At 50.7% G+C, this 18,531-nt stretch overlaps 1 protein-coding gene across 1 annotated transcript; it reads right to left on the reverse strand.

The window, feature by feature from the left end:
- Positions 1–816: 816 nt before the first annotated feature.
- Positions 817–18,288, reverse strand: LOC132243759 (rano class II histocompatibility antigen, A beta chain-like). Its single transcript, XM_059714145.1, has 5 exons — positions 18,220–18,288; positions 17,928–18,090; positions 2,725–3,006; positions 2,433–2,543; positions 817–950 (listed from the first exon to the last, which is right to left on the reverse strand). The coding sequence occupies exons 1-5, from the start codon at positions 18,286–18,288 to the stop codon at positions 817–819; spliced, it is 759 nt and encodes a 252-aa protein (XP_059570128.1).
- Between the last annotated feature and the right edge of the window lie 243 nt (positions 18,289–18,531).

The raw sequence follows: 18,531 nt of genomic DNA on the forward strand, positions 1-18,531 counted from the left end.
CAAAACCACCGAGACAGGGGAAGGCCTATCCTTGCCCTATTCTGTTTTGTGGACCCACCCCACACCTCCGGCCTGTTTTGTGGACCCAGCCCCACACCTCCCTCACCCGGGTCACCAACTTCTCAAGCCAGAAGGCATGTTGACACATGCCTGGGTTCCAGTGCATAAGCCTCGCCACATTGCTAGTGATGTGGGCAAACTGTGTGGGGTCTGGTCACCACTGCTGGATACTCTCTGCCACATTCCTCTGGCCCTTGGTCTGCTCTAAGAGGTTGCAGGGCCCTCTGTAGTTGGGGGCCACCCAGGGGGGTTAGTCCAGCAGGAGATGGATGTATCTGACTGAGAACCAGCAGGGTCTCACCCTGGGAGGGGACCTACCAGTGAGGCAGGTGCAAGTGCCCTCAATGGCCGGGCTCCCTAGCAGGCCCCCCTCAGCATCCGGGTTGAGGATCGTCTCCAGGACCTCGATCCCCATCTGCTTTGGGGGACAAATGTCATCTTGCTCCTGGGGCTGTTTGCAGCGCTCAGAGGGCAGGCACTCCATCTCCTCATCGTTGGCCTTGGTGGGCAGGGGAGCAGGGTGGGGTGTGGCGGGCCCCACTGTCATCTCCTGTGCCCGATGCCAAAGAAGCAGGCACTCTATTTCCACCCCACTGCTCACAAATCCCATGGGCTGGGATGGGACCAAGGAGTTGCCAGACTCCTCTGGCACCCCCTGTGCCACTGGGATATCCTCAGTCATGGCCTGAGGTGATGGGGTCGGCAGTGGGGCAAGCAGGGTGGGGTCAGGGTCCCTGGCACTGCCAGAGGCAGGCCCTAAAGGGGCTGGAGCTTTTGGGAAGCTCCCTTCTGCCTCTTGTTCTTGGCTTTCTTAGGGTTAGGTGGTGCCTCCCCTGAAGGGGGTGGGCCAGTCTGCTTGGGGTTCGCCACCTCCGGGCCCACCACCTCAACTGAGGAGGGGGTGGAGGGAGGTGGAGAGGGGGTTGTGGTTGCTCCACCCCACAGGGCTCCAGCATCCAAGATGCTAGCCACCCCAGGTGGAACTGTGACTGGAAGGACATCCCAGCCCCTCCATCAGATGAAGCCCGCACACTAGGGAAGCAGCTCCATCAGGTGGGTGGAGAATGGAGGGTGGAGGGAAGCTGAGAGGAGGCCATGGTCACTGCAGCTGGTGGGGCATCACCATCCAAGGCACCAGCTGCCCCAGAGGGGACCGGGGCAGAAGGTGGCTGGGAGGACATCCCAGGCCCCATCTGGGTGGCATATGTGGTGGGCCAGTAGGGGCAGCTCCTGCATTGAGCCTCCCACCTCACCATGCCCATCCACCTTCCAGACTCCACGTGTTTCTCCCGGGGTGCCTAAGCCCTGGTAGACCCCCTTTCAAGCCCCAGTGCAGAATCTGGGGGTAACGTGTGCTGCCACCACCCCGAGAAGGGACTGTCTGGGTCCTGTGTCCTTGGGGAAACACAGGCCTAGTAGTCCTACGGGTACTCGACCTAATACAAGAACTTGGGGCACTTCCCAAAGTCGGGGGCCAAAAAGGATAGTCTCCCTTAGTCCGCAGATCCAAGGGGCCTTGTAGGCATAATTAAACCCACCCCTCAATAAGTCTCCTACACCAGTCACAAAGAAGAACTTTATTGTTCCCAACAGGATGTGGTAGAATAGGATAAGAGGTTGAGCACCATCAAGGGATTACCATTGAGCAAAACAGTCTGGCTGAGTTAGCTGTTTGATATGCAAATGCATCACTGGGAGCTGACTAGCGCTCTAGAAACACTTACAAGTATCATCCAGAAGATGGTAGAGATCTGGCTCAGAGATTTCCAAAGAGGGAGCGTTTCAGTTGGATCAGACTCTCTCCCTGTGTCCTGATGCGTGTGCTGTGCTGGAAAAATGGCTTCTCCTCCTTCTTCTTGGACCAGGCCCTTATAAAGACTTTCTGACCTCAGCAGATCAGTTCAATAGAAGCCAGCAGTGTTGGCAACTAGCCAACCGATTTAAAAGCATCACTGGGTACCTGCGCAGATGAGCAGGGGCTTTTCCCTCCCCCACTCAGGTGACCAGAGGGACCTCACCCTCGGCACCAGGCTTTTGTCACATAGGCAGAGAGGAAAATCCCCCCTCCCTTAGGAGTTCAACCACAGTGTCCCAAGCTGACAGGGACAGATTTCTGGAGAGATACACAGATGGCGGCATTTCTGCCACACTGCCTACCCATGACCCCTACTCTGCCCTGCTCCTTAGTGGAGGGAGGGACAGTGGGATCCATCCCCAGCCCCAGGAGATGAGAAACCGGGAGGCCCCTGCCAGACTCCAGGGCAGTTCATACTGGGGTCTGATAGGGAGCGGAGCCTGCAGACAGACTGACAGGCTGAGCACTTTGTCTCAACAATGCCATGGTTCCAGCATCCTGGACATATCCCACTCACCTTTCTTGTTCCTCAGGTAGACGAGGAGTTCCAGCACCAGGAAGATCAGCCCCAACACGAAGTCCCCGATCCCCGTCAGCATCTTGCTCCTGGCCAAGTCTGACTGCGCCTCTGTGGAGACAGGAGACAGGAGCCAGAGGTGAAGGGCTCAGTCCGGGCTCCCACCCCCTGCTCACACCCCTGCCCGCTGTGGGAAAGGGGTCTGACCAGGGCCAGCCTTTGTGGGGCTGCACAAAGGGAGACTCGTCCCCTCCAAGATCTCAGGGGCTGCCCCAGGCTCCCAGTTCCTTACCCCAGAGCACAGTAATGGGGCCCGGCAGGCTGCTGTACTCCACGTGACAGGTGTAGATGTCCCCACTCTGGGTGGTCATTTCCAGCATCACCAGGATCTGGAAGGTCCAGTCTCCATTCTGCATCAGCTCCGTGGACACCACTCTGGCCGTCTGCTCCTGTCCGTTCTTCAACCATTTCACCTCGATCCCACCAGGGTAAAACCCCGTCACGGAGCAAATCAGTGTGTCTGGGTGGGCCTGGGCCCCTGATTTTGTTGGGGACACTTTCACCTTGGGCTTCCCTGAGAGGGAAAGAGATGGAGAGACTGAGCTGGGAGAAAGAATGATTCCTCCATCAGGGAACGTTTTCTCCCTCCAACCCCTGCCCGTCTCACTTTCTCTCACCCCTGACCCTTGAATTTAGTTAAATCGTTACTTGGGTGCCACTATAAAACCACTGTTTTCTCACATGCAGCACACATTCTTTTCCCCAAGAACAGCTAACAGGGCTTTGCCATGTAAATCTTAACTGAGGAATATGGTAAGAGCAGTTTCCGAGCAAATGTGTAAGTCAAATCTGCAGGGACTTCCAAGAAGCAGAGCAAGTGGGAGCCTCCCTGCTGCTACGTGGTTACTTATGGTAAGGAAATGTTTTTTTTCTCCCCCCTGCTGCATGTTGTTGCTGCTGCATTCTCTGCTACATGTTTCATTGAAGGATGTCTAATATTTTTATAATTAAAGCTAAACCTTAATTGGAGTTTCTTTTTTTTTTGTTGCAAATGACCTGAATCCAGAAGTATTTTTCAAAGGCTCTGGATTCCCTTTTTCTTTCAAGATGTCAAGGGGAGACCTCTCCATTTTGGAGGCCAAGCTCTATGTCTGTGGCACCAAGTGTCCTGTCCAGGGCCAATGGCTTCCAGCTGTGGACACCCAGAGGCTTTACTTGGGAGTGCCGGAGTGTGGCAAAGATATGCCAGGGTTGGGCCCTGTCCCTGTCCCCAGGAGACCCCATCATGTGTCTCATAAGCAGATGTTCGGGTTTTCCATTTGCTGCAGAAGAATGTGGATGTTCTCCTTTAGAGAGAAAAGGTGGCCAGGTAGAGCTGCAGCCCCGCATGTGAGTCCTCCTGGTCTGCTACTCCTCACCCTGCTAGTGGCACGGCCTTACTCCACGGTGGCAGGGCTGGTGCGGAGGTGTTGGTGGCAGCGGCAGCAGTGAGTCTTGCCAGCCTGCTCCACCCTCCTATGCCAGGTCCTACCTGCTCGGCCACAAAGGCAGCTCCTGCGTGGTGGTGGTCCGGCCAAGCTATAGCCTCACGCCCTGCTGTGGGCACACAAATCTGGGGGGGCATGTCCCCCCATGACACCCCAACTCATCACCTATGCTGTTGCCTATGGTTGGGCACCTCCCCTGCACCATACAACCCCTCTTCCCAATATATGGGGGCGGTTGCAACCTGGGGGAGGGGGAAGTGGATTGAAAGTGAGGGGAACCAGCAGGACTGAGGTGCCTGGGGGGTTGCCAGGAGAGAGGGGAATTGACAGGGATGCAGGGGCTGTGGGTCAAGAGTGTGGGGCACCAGCGTGGATGAGGGACAGTGGTTCAAGAGTGAGGGGCACTGGTGGAGATGGGGAGATGCAGGTCAGGAGTGAGGGGCATAGACAGGGCTAGTGGGCTGTGGGTCAGGAGTGAGGGGCACTGGTGGGGATGGTGGACTGTGGGTCAGAAGTGAGGGACATTGGTGAGGATGTGGGGGTGCAGGTCAGGAGTGAGGGGTACCAGCATGGCTGGGAGGGCTGTGGCTTGGTAGTGAGGGGTAGCAACATATCAGGGCTGCTCAGCAGCACAAAGCAGAGGGGTAAGGGAGAGGGGACACCTGGACCCACATCCTGGTGAGTGAAGGAGGCAGGGAAAGTTCTGATTTTCCATGATCAATGAGCAAAATCAAATGCCAAAATATAGAGGTATTTAGATGGTATTTTATTGTAATGACTGAGGCACTGGCTGGTTTCCAAATTGGTTTAAAACTAAATATCTCAATAAACCTTGTCTGCAGCTGACACCTCTATATACAGGGGAGTTTCAGTTTAGTCATGGAAAAATGTGGATTTGGGGTTTTTTAATCACAGAAGTTGGGATGTTGAAAAGCACTGGACCAAGCACCAACCCCTGAGGGACACCACTGGCCACCTCTCGCCAGGACGACACAGATCCATTCTTAAGAACTCTCTGAGTCCAGCCTCGCAGCCAGTTTCCTACTCACCTAACCAGCAGTTAAGCCCACAATCCTCCAATTTTCCCATGAGAACATCATGGGATACCAGATCAAAGGCCTTTTGGAAGTCTAGGGGTACGATGTCGACCATTTCTCTCTTATCCAAGTGGCGAGATAACAGGTCGTAGAAGGAAATAAGATTGGTAAGACAAAACCTGCCCACGATGAAGCCATACTGGCTGTCGTTCAGAATCCTACCTTCTACAAGCCTATCACACATAGACTCCTTGATGATTTTTTCCAGGGTTTTCCCTGGGATTAAAGTTAGGCTAATTAGCCTATAGTTGCCCAGTTGAAAATGGCCACAACATTCTTCCAGTCTTCAGGGACCTCCCCCAAGCACCATGTTTTGGAAGAGTTTCACCAGAGATCCCACAATGACTTCAGCCAGCTCTTTCTGCACTCTTGGTCGAAGTTCATCTGGTCCTGCTGACTTATACATGTCTAAGTTTTCTAACTGATCACCTACCAGCTCAGTGTCAATAGTAGGAAGGTGATCAGTCCCACCATGCCCACTCTGGACCTTATCTCACATGATTTTCCCCTTGGTCCAGTGAAATACTGAAGAAATGTAGTCATTAAGGAGTTCATTTTTTTCTGAGTGTCAGTAACCAGCTGTCCTGAGGTATTAAGCAGTAGACTCATGCTTCCATGTGTTTTCCTTCTGTTCCCTGTGTACCTAAAGAAAGACTTCTGTTTGTCCTTGATTCCCATTGCTGACTTAAATTCAGTTACTGCCTGAGCTTTTCTAATCTCCCTACAAGTGCAGGCCGTTGTTGTATAGTCCTCCTTGTGGACCGTCCCAAGTTTCCGTTGTCTCTATGCCTGTTTCTTCTTTTTCAGGAGGACCATATCCCTATTAATCCAAGAGGGTTTTCCCACCTTTCTGCTACTTTTCCTTCACATGGGAATGGTGTTTTTTTGTGCTTCAAGGATAATGTCCTTGAGAAATGATCACTCTTTATGTACTCCATTCACCTTCGGTCTCTGGTCCTGCATCTCATCCCCTGCTATTGCCATAAGCCTGTTGAAATTCGCTTTGTTGAAGTCCAAAACTTCAACCATGCTAGCTGATTTGTCTTCCTGGTGACAGAGAGTGAACACGATGATTTTGTGGTTGCCCAGGGTACCCTCTATATTCAAGTTACTCACCAGACTGTCTCCTTTGGCCAAGACCAAGGCTTCGGGAACATTACCCCTGGCTGGCCCTTGCATTTCCTTAGTCAGACAGAGCTCTTCAATACACTTCAGAAAGCTACGTGACCAATCTGAATTATCCGAGTGTTCCTCCCAAGAGCTATCTGGGTAATTGAAGTCACCCACGATGACCATGTCCCTTGTGTGCAGCTTCTGTCAGTCTTCAAGAGAACTCAAGTTCTTAAGAGAACTCAAGAGTTAGGTTTCTCTGACTGACCCACCCCCATCCCTCCCCATACTTTGACCTAGAGGGTTTTGAGCTGCTCTTCTTGGGAGCCAATATCAGCCTCCAAGGAGATGTACTGCTCCCTCACACAGAGAGTTACACCTCCACCTTTCTTCCCTACTCCATCCCTTCTGTGCTGGGTATAGCCTTCTCTGGCTACTTTCCAATGGTGGCAGGCTTGCCAGCTTTGAAGTAGTTCATAATTATTGGTGGGGTTTTTCCCCCATCACCAATCAGATGATGGCAGAGGAGAGACTTACCTCACCCCTACCCTGGGGTGAGCTGAAGATCCAGACCAGAGAGGGGACTAATGCGTCCCTCTCTGACTGGGGGTGGAGCTCCTGAAAGGAATAAGAAGTCAGAGTACCTGGCGCACACACAGCTACAATGAGGAATGGAGAAGAGGGCAAAGAAGAACTGGCAGAGGTGGTCAACAGGGCAGAGTGGTTGCCCTGGAAAAGCCCGAAAATGACTCATCAGACAGGGAATGGCAAGCGGCTGTGTTCCCCAGCCACGCTATAAGGGAACACGGGGTCAGTGCACAGCCAGTGCATGGAGGGTCTGGGAGCAGACTGAGACCCCACAGCTACAGGTGGCAGTTTGGGTCTCCAACCCCTGAGAGGCAGGACACCTGGTGCATGGAGGGTCCGGGAGTGAACTGAGGCCTCCATCCCAATGTTATTAATTTCTGCAATGCAAGCCACAGCTGGTGAAGCTGTAGTTAGCAGTGAGGAAAAGGCAGAACTATTGGGTAGCTCCTTTTGTGGTGCTTTTATTGGAACCATGAAGAAGGATGTATCCATCCTGTACGTTGTTGTGGATGGAAAAAGCAAACTGAGAGTATGCAACAAAGGAGGATGTGAAATATTTGCAAAGATAAAGACAGCAGAGGGTCTGAAAGGAACACTTGAAATCATGGAGAAATGACATGGTCCTGACAAGTCTTCCAGTTTTCAAGAAGGGTTTGAAGGGTGGCACTGAGGACTATAAATCTGTAGCTTAATAGCCATGCTGCTCCTCCCCACCACCAATACTGCCACCACCAGCACCACCTCTGGACCACCGCAGGCCCCTGCAACTAGTGGGGCACTGCGGAGGAGCCTCTGGGCAGGCCTTGCAACCGTGCCAGCCCACCAATGCCCTTGCAATCTCTCCAACCACCTGTGGCACCATCCCACATAGGGAAGTTTGGTGAGCGTTGTGTCTGTGTGTGCGGATGGGGGTAGGCTGCTGATTTGGCCCATGGCCAGCTCCCCAAAAATCCCCATGTGGTCCCTGGGCCCAAATAATTGCCGCCCCCCCTTATACTAACTGGTACAGTTAGTATAAGGGGGGGCCCAGGGGATGGACATGTAAAGAAGCCATTAAGATTTGTGGCTGAAATTGCCCAGATTCATTAGGGCAGGGTGGGAAGGAACAGAAACTTCCCTATGGCTTTGGGGCCATCCCTGACACTGCTGCTGTAGGAGAACTGCTGTGGAAGACAGATGGCCATTACAAAATTTTGAGGCCACCTGTGTTGAAGTAATGAGTCTGGAGACCCCTTAACATAAACCACATATAAACTTCTTTTGGGTCCACACCTTCTCTCTGCTAGACAGAGTCGGGGAAGAGGAACATTTGTTAGTCAAACCTTCATTTTTCCAGAATGCTTCATACTCATACTTAAGCAAAAGTTGAAAGAGCATGAACCATGGTCCTTTTCCCTTCAGGCACAGTTGTTACTTATTTATATATATCTCCCTTTGATGCTGTCTATGGGAACGTATCAGCGAAAATGGGACCTATCAATGCTCTTATAGATGCCCAGCACATGTGCATTCTTTATTGGGGTCTGGTGAGTACAAGGACTATTTGAATTTCCTTTCCACAATACCTTGCTCAAACTAAGATAACAAAACAGTTTTCAGGCTTGAAGCACATATGGAACATTTTATGGGTCTAGTTGCAAGCAAAATTGGTAATATGGGTACACACACAGTGCACCACCCCCCGCCCCCAAGTTTGTTCCAATCCAGTTGCTGGAGCATTTGAATTCTTGCTGTTTTGGGTCCTTCTAGCCTTCAAAAAGCAATTTTGAGAATTGAGTTGCATTGGTTTGTTTTTTTGAGTCCTTCTAAAAGATTCTGCCTCAGCGGGGAAACAGTGAGCACAGGCAGATGCAACATCTATTACAATCAAAGGAAACAGATGAGCTGTTCCAATACAGGTGTTACCTCTGCAGCCGTACAAACACAGCAAAAGTGCTACAAATTAGACAGGAGAAGAGAAGACTGGCAGGTAGGGGGGATTCAATAGCAGCCTTGAACTTCCTGAAGGGTGCTTCCAAAGAGGAAGGGGCTGGGCTGTTCTCAGAGGGAACATCTACATGTGATACCATAGCACTGCAGTTATGTGCTATGGTGACATAGCTTGTCGCTATGGGGACACAGTGGTGGCAAGCACAAACAGTGATGCTAATGCAACATCACTGTAGGGACAAGCAATCTTGCTATAGCACATCACCAAAGCACCATAGCTGCTAAAAAGATCCATGCACATCTGGGATGTCGCAGTAACAGCTGCTACTGTGCCATTATCTAGTATTTCCTAAAGCAAGTACTAAATGATGGCACAATAACAACTGCACCATGGGGGACACATGTAGATGCACCCAGTAGTGCCAGATGACAGAACAGGAGCAATGGTCTAAAGTTGCAGCAAGTGAAATTTAGGTTAGATATTAGGAAAAATCTCTCAAAAGGAGGACAGTAAAGCACCGTACAGGTCACCTGGAGAGGTTGTGAACTCCATTCTTAGAGGTTTTTAAGACCCAACTAGACAAAACCTTGGGTGGGATGATCTAGATGAGGCTGGCCCTGCTTTGAGCAGGGGATTGGTCTAGATGACGTCTTGAGGTCCCTTCCAACCCTAATTTTCTATGATTGTAACTTCAGCTTGCTTCATTCAGGATCAAAGCTGGGTGACTCAGATGCCTTGTATCCATGTGCACGTGTAACACTTTCAGCAAAATAGCTGACCCATGCACCCAACTGGAAGCTCTCTTTCTTCTCTTGAAGTAGCTAATAGGTACATTGATCCAAACCCCTTCATTCATGTCACACCAGATGTAGTTCTCCTCCACCCCATTTCTCCCCACCCCAATACTTTATGGTTGGAGTCAGATTAAGCTGGCTGAGCAGAGGACTCACTGAGATTTGCAGCTGAGGTTGCAGAGTCTCAGGGAGGATGAAATGCAACAGAAAGAGAAAACTCGGTATGACATCAAGATCATGCCTTGCCGTTATTAGAACAAGTTTGGCAGAGAAGTTCCCATCACTACAGAGAAAGTGGGAAACCCCCTAGAAGTCACAGGAGCTGTTCTGGGGTCCCGGCACAACGGCATCAACAAAACCACACACAGGTCTAGCAGGGGGTCACAGGCAGGGTGGTCGAGGCAGCTGAAGGCTTCCCTGAGTCACAAGGCTGACGGGCCAATCTTAGATGTAGGTGCCTGAAAGGCATTTTCTCAGAGCATCCTCCAGGGCAGGGAGTTGAGCTGCAGGGATGAAGGACTCTCTATCCCCATCTTCTAAACCTACAGGATACAGAGAATCAGTCCAATGTGAGAAATAGGCATCTACTCTGTGCCCGACCCCTCTGCAATGAACTGGGCTCTAGGGAAGTTCAATTCACTGCTGCATTTGGGAAGGCTCTTATATGGAAATAGCCCCCACCAGACAGGAAGCAGCTGGGGAATCTCAGGATCTGCAGTCTCAGCTTCATGCCAAAGTCCCTAGGGTTAAGAAGCACGGAAGTGAGGTCTGCACAGAATCCATTTTCTGGAAGAGCCAGTGCCCACTACCCCAAAGCTTCCCCCATGAGGCATGACAGGAATGAATTAACTTAAATTGCAACAGGGGAGACTTAAAATGGGGACTAAGAGGTTTGCAACTGGGTGGCTCAGCCTTGGGACAGGTTACTGGAGAATTTCTGGGCAGGTCAGACACACACTTGTCTGGGATTGTTTAGAAAGGGCTGAGTAGAGGGTTTTACTAGATGTGACTCTTTCCAGCCAGGTTTTTCCACCGGTCATGGCAAATGTTACAACTCTCCTGTGATTAACATGTTAACTGAGTGATGAATTATAACATGACACATAGTCAAGCTATTTACCAGCTAATAATAACCCAATGGAGATCCAGCCTCCAAGATGTTACTTGTAAAATGTAGAACATTGTTGCAGCGAGTCTGTATCCAGCTTGTGTGGAGAGTTACTAAGTGTCTTCTGCAACCCTGCCTAGCTGGAGTCTACCAGGGACTGATGATACTGTCCAGAGCTGCCAGGTCATTGGCCCAGACTGGAGTAACTTGCAGGCAAAGCATTGAAGAGGAAGCAATTCTCAGAAAATTGCTTCAGGGACTATGAAGAAAGCATCAGGTAATGTGGCCCCCCTGCGGGATACACTTGGCAATCTGGTGGTTGCACCAGAGGAAAAGGCAGACCTTTTTAACAATTTCTTTACCTCCTTTTTTTGTGTGCAGGGACCAGGACTCCCCCACTGAGATTCAGGATGGACTCAGGAGAGACTCTGCCAGGCCTAGGGTCAGGGAGGACCAAGTTAGGGAACTTCTGGAGAGGCTGGATGTGTTCAAATCAGCAGGTCCAGATGATCTTCACCCCAGGGTGTTGAGGGAATTGGCAGGGGTCATCACTGGGCCCCGGAACAGTTTTACAAGCACTCATGGTGCTCATGGTGCCAGACTGGAAGAAGGCCAATGTGGTCCCCATTTTCAAAAAAGGGAGGAGGGAGAACCTGGGCAACTATAGGCCCATTAGTCTTACTTCAATCCTGGGGAAGCTCTTTGAGAAGATTATCCAGGAGCACATGTAGGAAGGACCAGCAGGGGGGATGATGCTCAGGGGCAACCAGCATGGGTTCATTAGGGGCAGGTCCTGTCAGACCAACCTGATTGCCTTCTACGATCAGGTCATAAAATCCTTGGACGCAGGTGTCATGGCGGATGTAAGCTTTCTGGACTTCAGGAAGGCCTTTGACACTTTCTCTCACCCTATTCTCATTAAAAAGCTAGGCAAATGTGGCATTGATGCTTACACAGTCAGATGGGTCGCAAATTGGCTGAGGGGCTGCACCCAGACAGTGGTGGTAGATGGGTCATATTCAATCTGGAGGGGTGTGGGCAGTGGAGTCCCCCAGGGATTGGTCCTCGGGCCTGCACTCTTCTCTTTATTAGTGACTTGGACGAGGGGGTTCAAAGCACCCTGTTCAAATTTGCTGGTGACCCCAAGATTTAGGGTGAGGTGGGCATGCTAGAAGGGAGGGACAGGATACAGCTGGACCTGTACAGGTTACAGAGGTGGGCAAATGAGAATAGGATGGGATTCAATACTGACAAGTACAGGGTGTTGCACTTGCGCAGTAAGATCCAGCAGCATACCTACAGGCTGGGGAACTCCCTTCTTGAAAGCACAGAGGCAGAAAGAGATCTTGGAGTCATTATTAATTCCAAAATGAACATGGGCCGACAGTGTGGGGACACGATCAGGAAGGCCAACCACACCTTGTCATGCATCCACAGATGCATCACAAGCAGGGCCAAGGAGGTGATCCTCCCACTCTATGCGACACTGGTCAGGCCACAGTTGGAGTACTGAGTCCAATTCTGGGTGCTGCACTTTGGGAGGGATGTGGCCAGCATTGAGAGGGTCCAGAGGAGGGCCACTCATATGATCTGGGGACAGCATGGCAGACCCTATGAGGAGAGGCTATGGGACCTGAACCTGTTCAGCCTTCCCAAGAAAAGGCTGAGAGGGGACCTGGTGGATATCTATAAATTTACCAGGGGGGACCAGAGGAATGGGAGAGACCCTGTTCACCTGAGCACCTCCCAGAGTAACAAGAAATAATGGCCATAAGTTGTTTAAGAGTAGGTTCAGGCTGGACAGTAGGAGGCACTACTTCCCAGTCAGGTTGGCTAGGATCTGGAACCACCTTCCAAGGGAAGTGGTGCTGGCTCCTACCTTGGGAGGTCTTTAAGAAGAGGCTTGACAATTATGTAGCTGGCGTCATATGAGCCCAGTGTTCTCTCGTGCCCAGGGCAGGGGGTTGGACTTGAAGATCTACTTAGGTCCCTTCCAACCCTACATCTATGAATCTATGAATCTATGAATCTATGAAAAGGTTCAAATTCCTGAAGCGGGGCAGGAGGTGATGCTTGTGCTCAGTGGTGCAGACTTCCCCACTGAGCAGCAGCAGAAGCTTAGCCGTGACAGGGGGTTGGGAGTGCAGAGCTGCGGGAGAGGGTCTCAGACCCTGGGCCTGGAATAATGGTTTCTGCTCATCCTGAGATACCTAAGGGGCAAGGAACTGGAGTGACATAGCCAAGTACATATGGGAGTTAGCATTTAGGGAGGGTCCTATGGCTAGTACTGTCAATGCACTGGTCAGTTTAGCAACCTAGGCAGGGATTTCAGTGGTTGAAAGGTAGGGCTGGCACTGGAAGCTGTCTGAAGCACAGAAATAGGGGCTGGAGGTAAGAGTTAGTGCTAAGGGCTATGCTTAGAAGCAGGATCCAGAGCTAAGATTTGGATTGCTCTCATCTCAATGAGCCCCAGCTCCATGTGCCCCCTACAGTCATGGAAGCCCCAGACCGAAGCAGGGGTGTGTGGGGGCAGTCTGCCTCTGTCAGAGGCAGTTGGCCTCTGGGTCCATGTCAGGGAGCTTCCTGGCTTTCCAACCCAACAGCACCCATGGATCATATGAAGTCAGGCTGGAAGGGGCCTTTTGAGGTTGCATCTGGTCTCTGTTCAAGGTAGGAACATCCCTGATTAAATCACCCCAGCCAAATGTCTGTCCAACCTGCTCTTGACAACTTCCTAGGAAGGAGATTCACAATTCCTCCTCTGGAAGCCTGTTCAGTGCTTGCCCGCCCTCAGTCAGAAATGTCCTTCTCATCTGCAACTTCCATTTCTCCTGCTTCAGCTTGAGGCCATTGCTCCTAGTCCTGTCCCAGACAGCCAGGGAGGAAAGGATGGTCTGGCCTGTCCTCCAGGTGCCTCTGGGGAGGGAGCTTCCCCAGACGACTCCTGCACTGAGCTGTAGTTAGACCAGAGCTTTCCAGTCCCCGGACTCTAGACAGGAGGTGCCCCAGGAAGAGATCTAGGGGTGCCAGGGCCTAATCCTCTTGCAAAGGCTGGGGGCAGGGGGCAATTGGTTAGTGGAGATGTGAGCAGAAGGCCCCAGCATGTGCCCATTCCCACAACTTCATAAGGGTAGACCAGTTCCCTCAAATGCACATAATCCCCTCCAGGGGCCTGCTAGTCTGAACTGGAGGGGAAAATCCTTCCTGGCCCCAAAACCAATGATCAGGGTCACTCTGAGCATGTGACCAAGACCCTCCTTCCTGTCATCAAACAAGGGAATTCTCCACACCCGCTCAGAGCACCGACCCACCGTGTCCCATGTCCAGCCATGACCAATCTACTGTTGTTTCAAGGGGAAAAGGCTTCCCAGTAATTTCTGCACCACCAGAAATCTCACTCCTGCTCCCTGCAGCTGGATAGCTGGTGCCCTGCATCTTGAGAGTAGACTGTAGTTATTTCACAGCTGACCTGACAGTGGTGCAAGCTGCTGTGATGAGGGCAGTCCAAGGACTAAGAGGAGGCGATGAGTGAAGAGGGGGGTTAGAAGTCACAGACTCCCAAGTGAAGAGAATAACAACACCCAGCCTCCAAAGAGCAGAGTTTCTCCCAGAAACTGCAGTAGAGCAGGCCATTGAGGGGCATGTACAATGTCATGATAAGCTTTCATATCACAATAGAAAAATGAGGAGCACAAGGCAAGAAAGGATCTTCTGAAGTCCTCTCCCATTTCCTTTAGGGGATAGGAAAGACATGTGATCCCCTGCATAAACTCAGGATGAAACTGGATATGAACAAGTCGAAGAAGACTCCAAGCCACAGCGAATCCACCCCACTCTGTTAAGGCCATTCCAGTTATTAACCACTTGCTGCTAGGAAAGTGGGCCTGATGTCAACACATACCTTATTTGACTGCAATTTCTAGCTGGTGGATCTAATTCTAACTGTGTGAGCAAGGTCAAAAGGCCTCCCCTTTGCTATTTGTAAGTGGCTGCACCCAGGGACAGAAGCCCTTCTCCTCAAAAAGCTAAGGAGGCTGAGGTCCTGACACCCCCAGGTTGTGAGGTTGGTTTTCCAGCCCCTGGTCATTTTTCTCTGGTATTGGACATCTTTCCTGAAGCTGAGAACTGGATGTAGTGTCATAATCACAGTCCTACCATTGCTGGGCACAGAGTTGAGATCCTTCCCCGCACCCTCCTTCCCGCAGTACAGGTTCCCCATTTCATCCATTGAACACTACATTAAAACTAGTGTTCCTGGGTGACCTGAGGACTTTCTCCAAGTCATTCTAAGCAGCAAGTGTTGCCACCCAAAAGGAGCCACCCATTGCTGTGCCCCCTGCAACTCCAACATCACAAGCTCAGCCCTGTTTCAAGGTGGCCATAGTTATACAAACTGCATACCCCACTCATGCATTCGTATTGCGAACCAGCTTCCCACTTGGTGGGTACATAGCATAATAAACCCTGAAGCATCCCCCTGAACCAACATACCAGAAGTTAAGCCTTGTCAGATACTCAGGAACATCCCACACAATGCACGTGATGATTGACATGCCAAAGAGCTACAGAGTCAGATTCCAGGACACTGGATTATGGGACCACATTAGGCATCAGGTGAGGATTAGGCAAGGGACTCCATCTTTTCCCAAAAAGACCCCTCCATGTGACAGTAAGCCCTTGGGCTCAGAAGAAAAGCATTCTGGATGTGGGGAGAGCAATAAGGGGAGAGCAATAAGGGTGATATCGTGGTAGGGGTCTTCTATAGACCACAAGACCAGGAGTAAGTGCTGGTTCAGGCTTTCTTCAAACAGCTAGTGGTAGTTTCCTGATCACAGGACCTAGGGCCTATGATCAGTAAAATCATAAATGCAAACTTTGAGTTATGAGGGGTACTGGCCACCTTCAAACACACTGACACACACGTACGCACACAATTGCTGCAATATTAGTGTAGCACCAATGTTGGTTTATACCTATCCAGGATGCTGGTGTCTGCTGTCAATAATCAGCTTCCTCCAAGGTGACATTTTCTCCAGAAGGGGGTCGCCTGCTTGTCCTTCTGTCTCAGTAGTCAGGTGCTGGATGAGAGGGCGCCACTGAGGGTCACACTTCACTGCCTTTCATCCTTTTCTGGTAGACTGCTGTGATCCCCCAGCATCATCTTGGCTGCCCAATCTCGAGGTCGCTGTCCCATGTGGGTCTTGAGTCACGCGTGGCAGCTGTCAGTCACAGTCACTGGGGGTTCTGCCCCATGGTGCAGTTTTGGGAGTCCACCCTTGACTTGACTGACTTAATGACTGTGTCCTTGCAGGTTTCAGGTGGCTGGATTACCTTAAAATGGCTTGTAGAGTTTTGTAATGGTAAATTCCTCTGACTACGCTATTGTCAATTAACAGCCAGAGGCTCTTGCTTTGTTATTCAATGATTTACTGACTCATATATACTCCATTCACTTAGGGGACCAGCCCAATATAGCAATCCAATTCCAGTGATTACAATTCCAATATATTCTTATAATAATAGTGTTAGTAATACAAGGTATGACTTACTGCAAAGAATACATTTGTTAAAAGTGAAAAGGTATAAAACATAAAATGCAGAATACCAGGCTAAAGATGAGACAGATGAAATAAAAAAATTCACTGTGAGAAATATTTAAAAATGCAATGTGAGGTAGTGAGAATCAAAGGCCACTTGGGACAGTGAGTGAGTTAAGTCAGATGCAGTCATGTAGACTGATTTAGCATAACACTTTAGACAGATATGGGAAGTTTGGTTTGGGAAATAGGTCTTAATCAAAGGGGGAACATGTTCACCAGGATATATTTACAGTCAGGTGTTCAATGCACCTTGGCTTTTCTTGTCTCTTGCAGGCTTTGCTTTCAAGTGGATATTTTAGTTCTTTTATTTTCCTTTGTGACACTTAGCTCAGTTGAGATGTAGCTGGCGTTTGTAGGGTTCTTGTACAGAAAGCCACTTCAGCTTTTTGGCTTCCTCTGAGCCTTGCCACACCCAAGCAATGAGTGTGCTAGGTCTCTGCCAATACTTAGAGGGCAAAATAAATGCACAAAGAGGGCAGGGGGAGGGGGGGAGATGCAGGCAAGAAGAGGCTTCTGTCATATCAATGCCCAGAATGGGAGTGTACAAAGGGGGCTCCCTATTACAGAAACCTTTCAACAGAAGATGCAGAAAAGGCTGAAGTGCTCAATGCCGGTTTTGCATCAGTCTTCACAGGCAAGGTCAGCTCCCACACTACTGCATTGGGCAGCACAGCTTGGAGAGGAGGTCAGCAGCGCTCGCTGGTGAAAGAAGAGGTTGGGGACAGCAACAGACAGAGGGAGACTCTGCACTGCCAGGGGTTAAGACAAGGCAGCCTTAGAGATGCACTAGGGGCTGGTGGTTAGGGAGTGGGACGTGGGTGGTGGTGGTCTCAGCAGCCCCAGGAGCAGGGCAGGGATGTAGCCAGAAAAGTCTCATGCCCAGAAGAAGGGCAGAGACAGGAGCCAGAGAAGGCTCAGGCTTGTGAGCAGAGTATGTCTCCCCCCTCGCTGCTTACAGTTGTTACATGTCTGACAGGCTTGGGTTTGGTGCTTAGCTTTGGGCAGCTGGGCCTGATGTGGCCTGGCTCCCTGCAGTTATAGCACCCACTCTTTTCTGAATTGAGTGGTTTGTCCAAATCTGAGGCCGCCTTGCGCTCAACAGCAGGTGGCCCTCTTTCCTCTTTTGGACCTGGCCCTCCCTTCCCCCCTCTTTGGACCCCTTTCTGTTCCTTCCCAAAGTAGGTAGGCTTTTTGTCTGGTCCCTCATGATTTAGCAACAGCTATTCCGCAATTTCAGCGGCCTCTTGGATGGTTTTGGGGGCTCTGTCTTTGACTAGGGTTTTAATCTCCCTCAGACAGCAGTGATAAAACTGGTCCAGTGCTATGAGGTGTAGCGCCTTCTCTATATTGTCAGCCTCGGCTCCATCTGCCCATTTAAGGAGTGAGTCCCACCCCTGAGCCACAAAATTGGCCATTGTCTTCCCGGGTTGTGGGTTGGTATTCCAGAATTCTTTCCGGAAATAATCTGGTCCTAACCTGAACCTCGAACACACGGCATTATTAAAGGCATCATAGTTATCAGCTGATTCCAAGGACAGGTTGTTCAGGACCACAGACATGTCACCCTCGACCAGAGCAGCCATGTGTTTCATGAACTCTTCCTTTGGCAACTTCCATCGGTGCTTGGTTTTCGAAGATGCTTAGGAACACTTCTGGATCATCCCCAGCTTTGTAGCGAGTTAAGATTGGGGTGTTCAGTCTGGGGGATGCGTCTAGTGCTGGCTGGGCACCCACTGTGTTAGCATTTGCCTGCATTTGGAGTACTGCAAGCTCATGCTCGCATTGGAGCTGGGCCTCTCTAGCTTCATGGCCGCGCTGGGCTTCTCTGGTCTCCAGCTCCTCACGCTGGTGCTGGGCCTCCAGCTCCATCCTTTCCAACTCTAGCTCATGCTTGAGCTTGTGCTCTTGCTCCTCAGCTTCTAGCCGCAGCTGGAGTTTCTGGACCTCCCACCCAAAGGGAGGCCCCACGGTGTCCCCCATGGGTTCTGTATGGACAGCTGGAGGTGATCTTGTGGCCTGGTCATTATCACACAGGATCTTAATCAGGTCTTCTCTCTTTTGCTCCTTCCTCACTGGAAGGCCTCTCTCTTTCATCAGCTCTCTCAAGTCGGCCACTATCAGGTGGTCATACTTGTCAGCCATCCTAGCTATCTGCACTGTCCAGTTGACCCGATGCCAAATTAGAAATTGCTTGCTCAAGGGTTTTCAGTGACTCTATTCCCTTCCCCAGATTATGCCTTCAATACAGCAGGTTGTCGAATCCCACCACTAGCAGCACGTGTTGAGTGTGGCAGAAGGCCACCTCTGTTTCTCTCCAAAAACTTTACTCTGTGACAATTTGGTTATGATGGGCCCAGCAGAGAGACACATCCTTACCCTATCTCG

This window comes from Alligator mississippiensis, chromosome 11 (genome assembly GCF_030867095.1).
Source record: "Alligator mississippiensis isolate rAllMis1 chromosome 11, rAllMis1, whole genome shotgun sequence".
NCBI lineage: Eukaryota > Metazoa > Chordata > Crocodylia > Alligatoridae > Alligator > Alligator mississippiensis.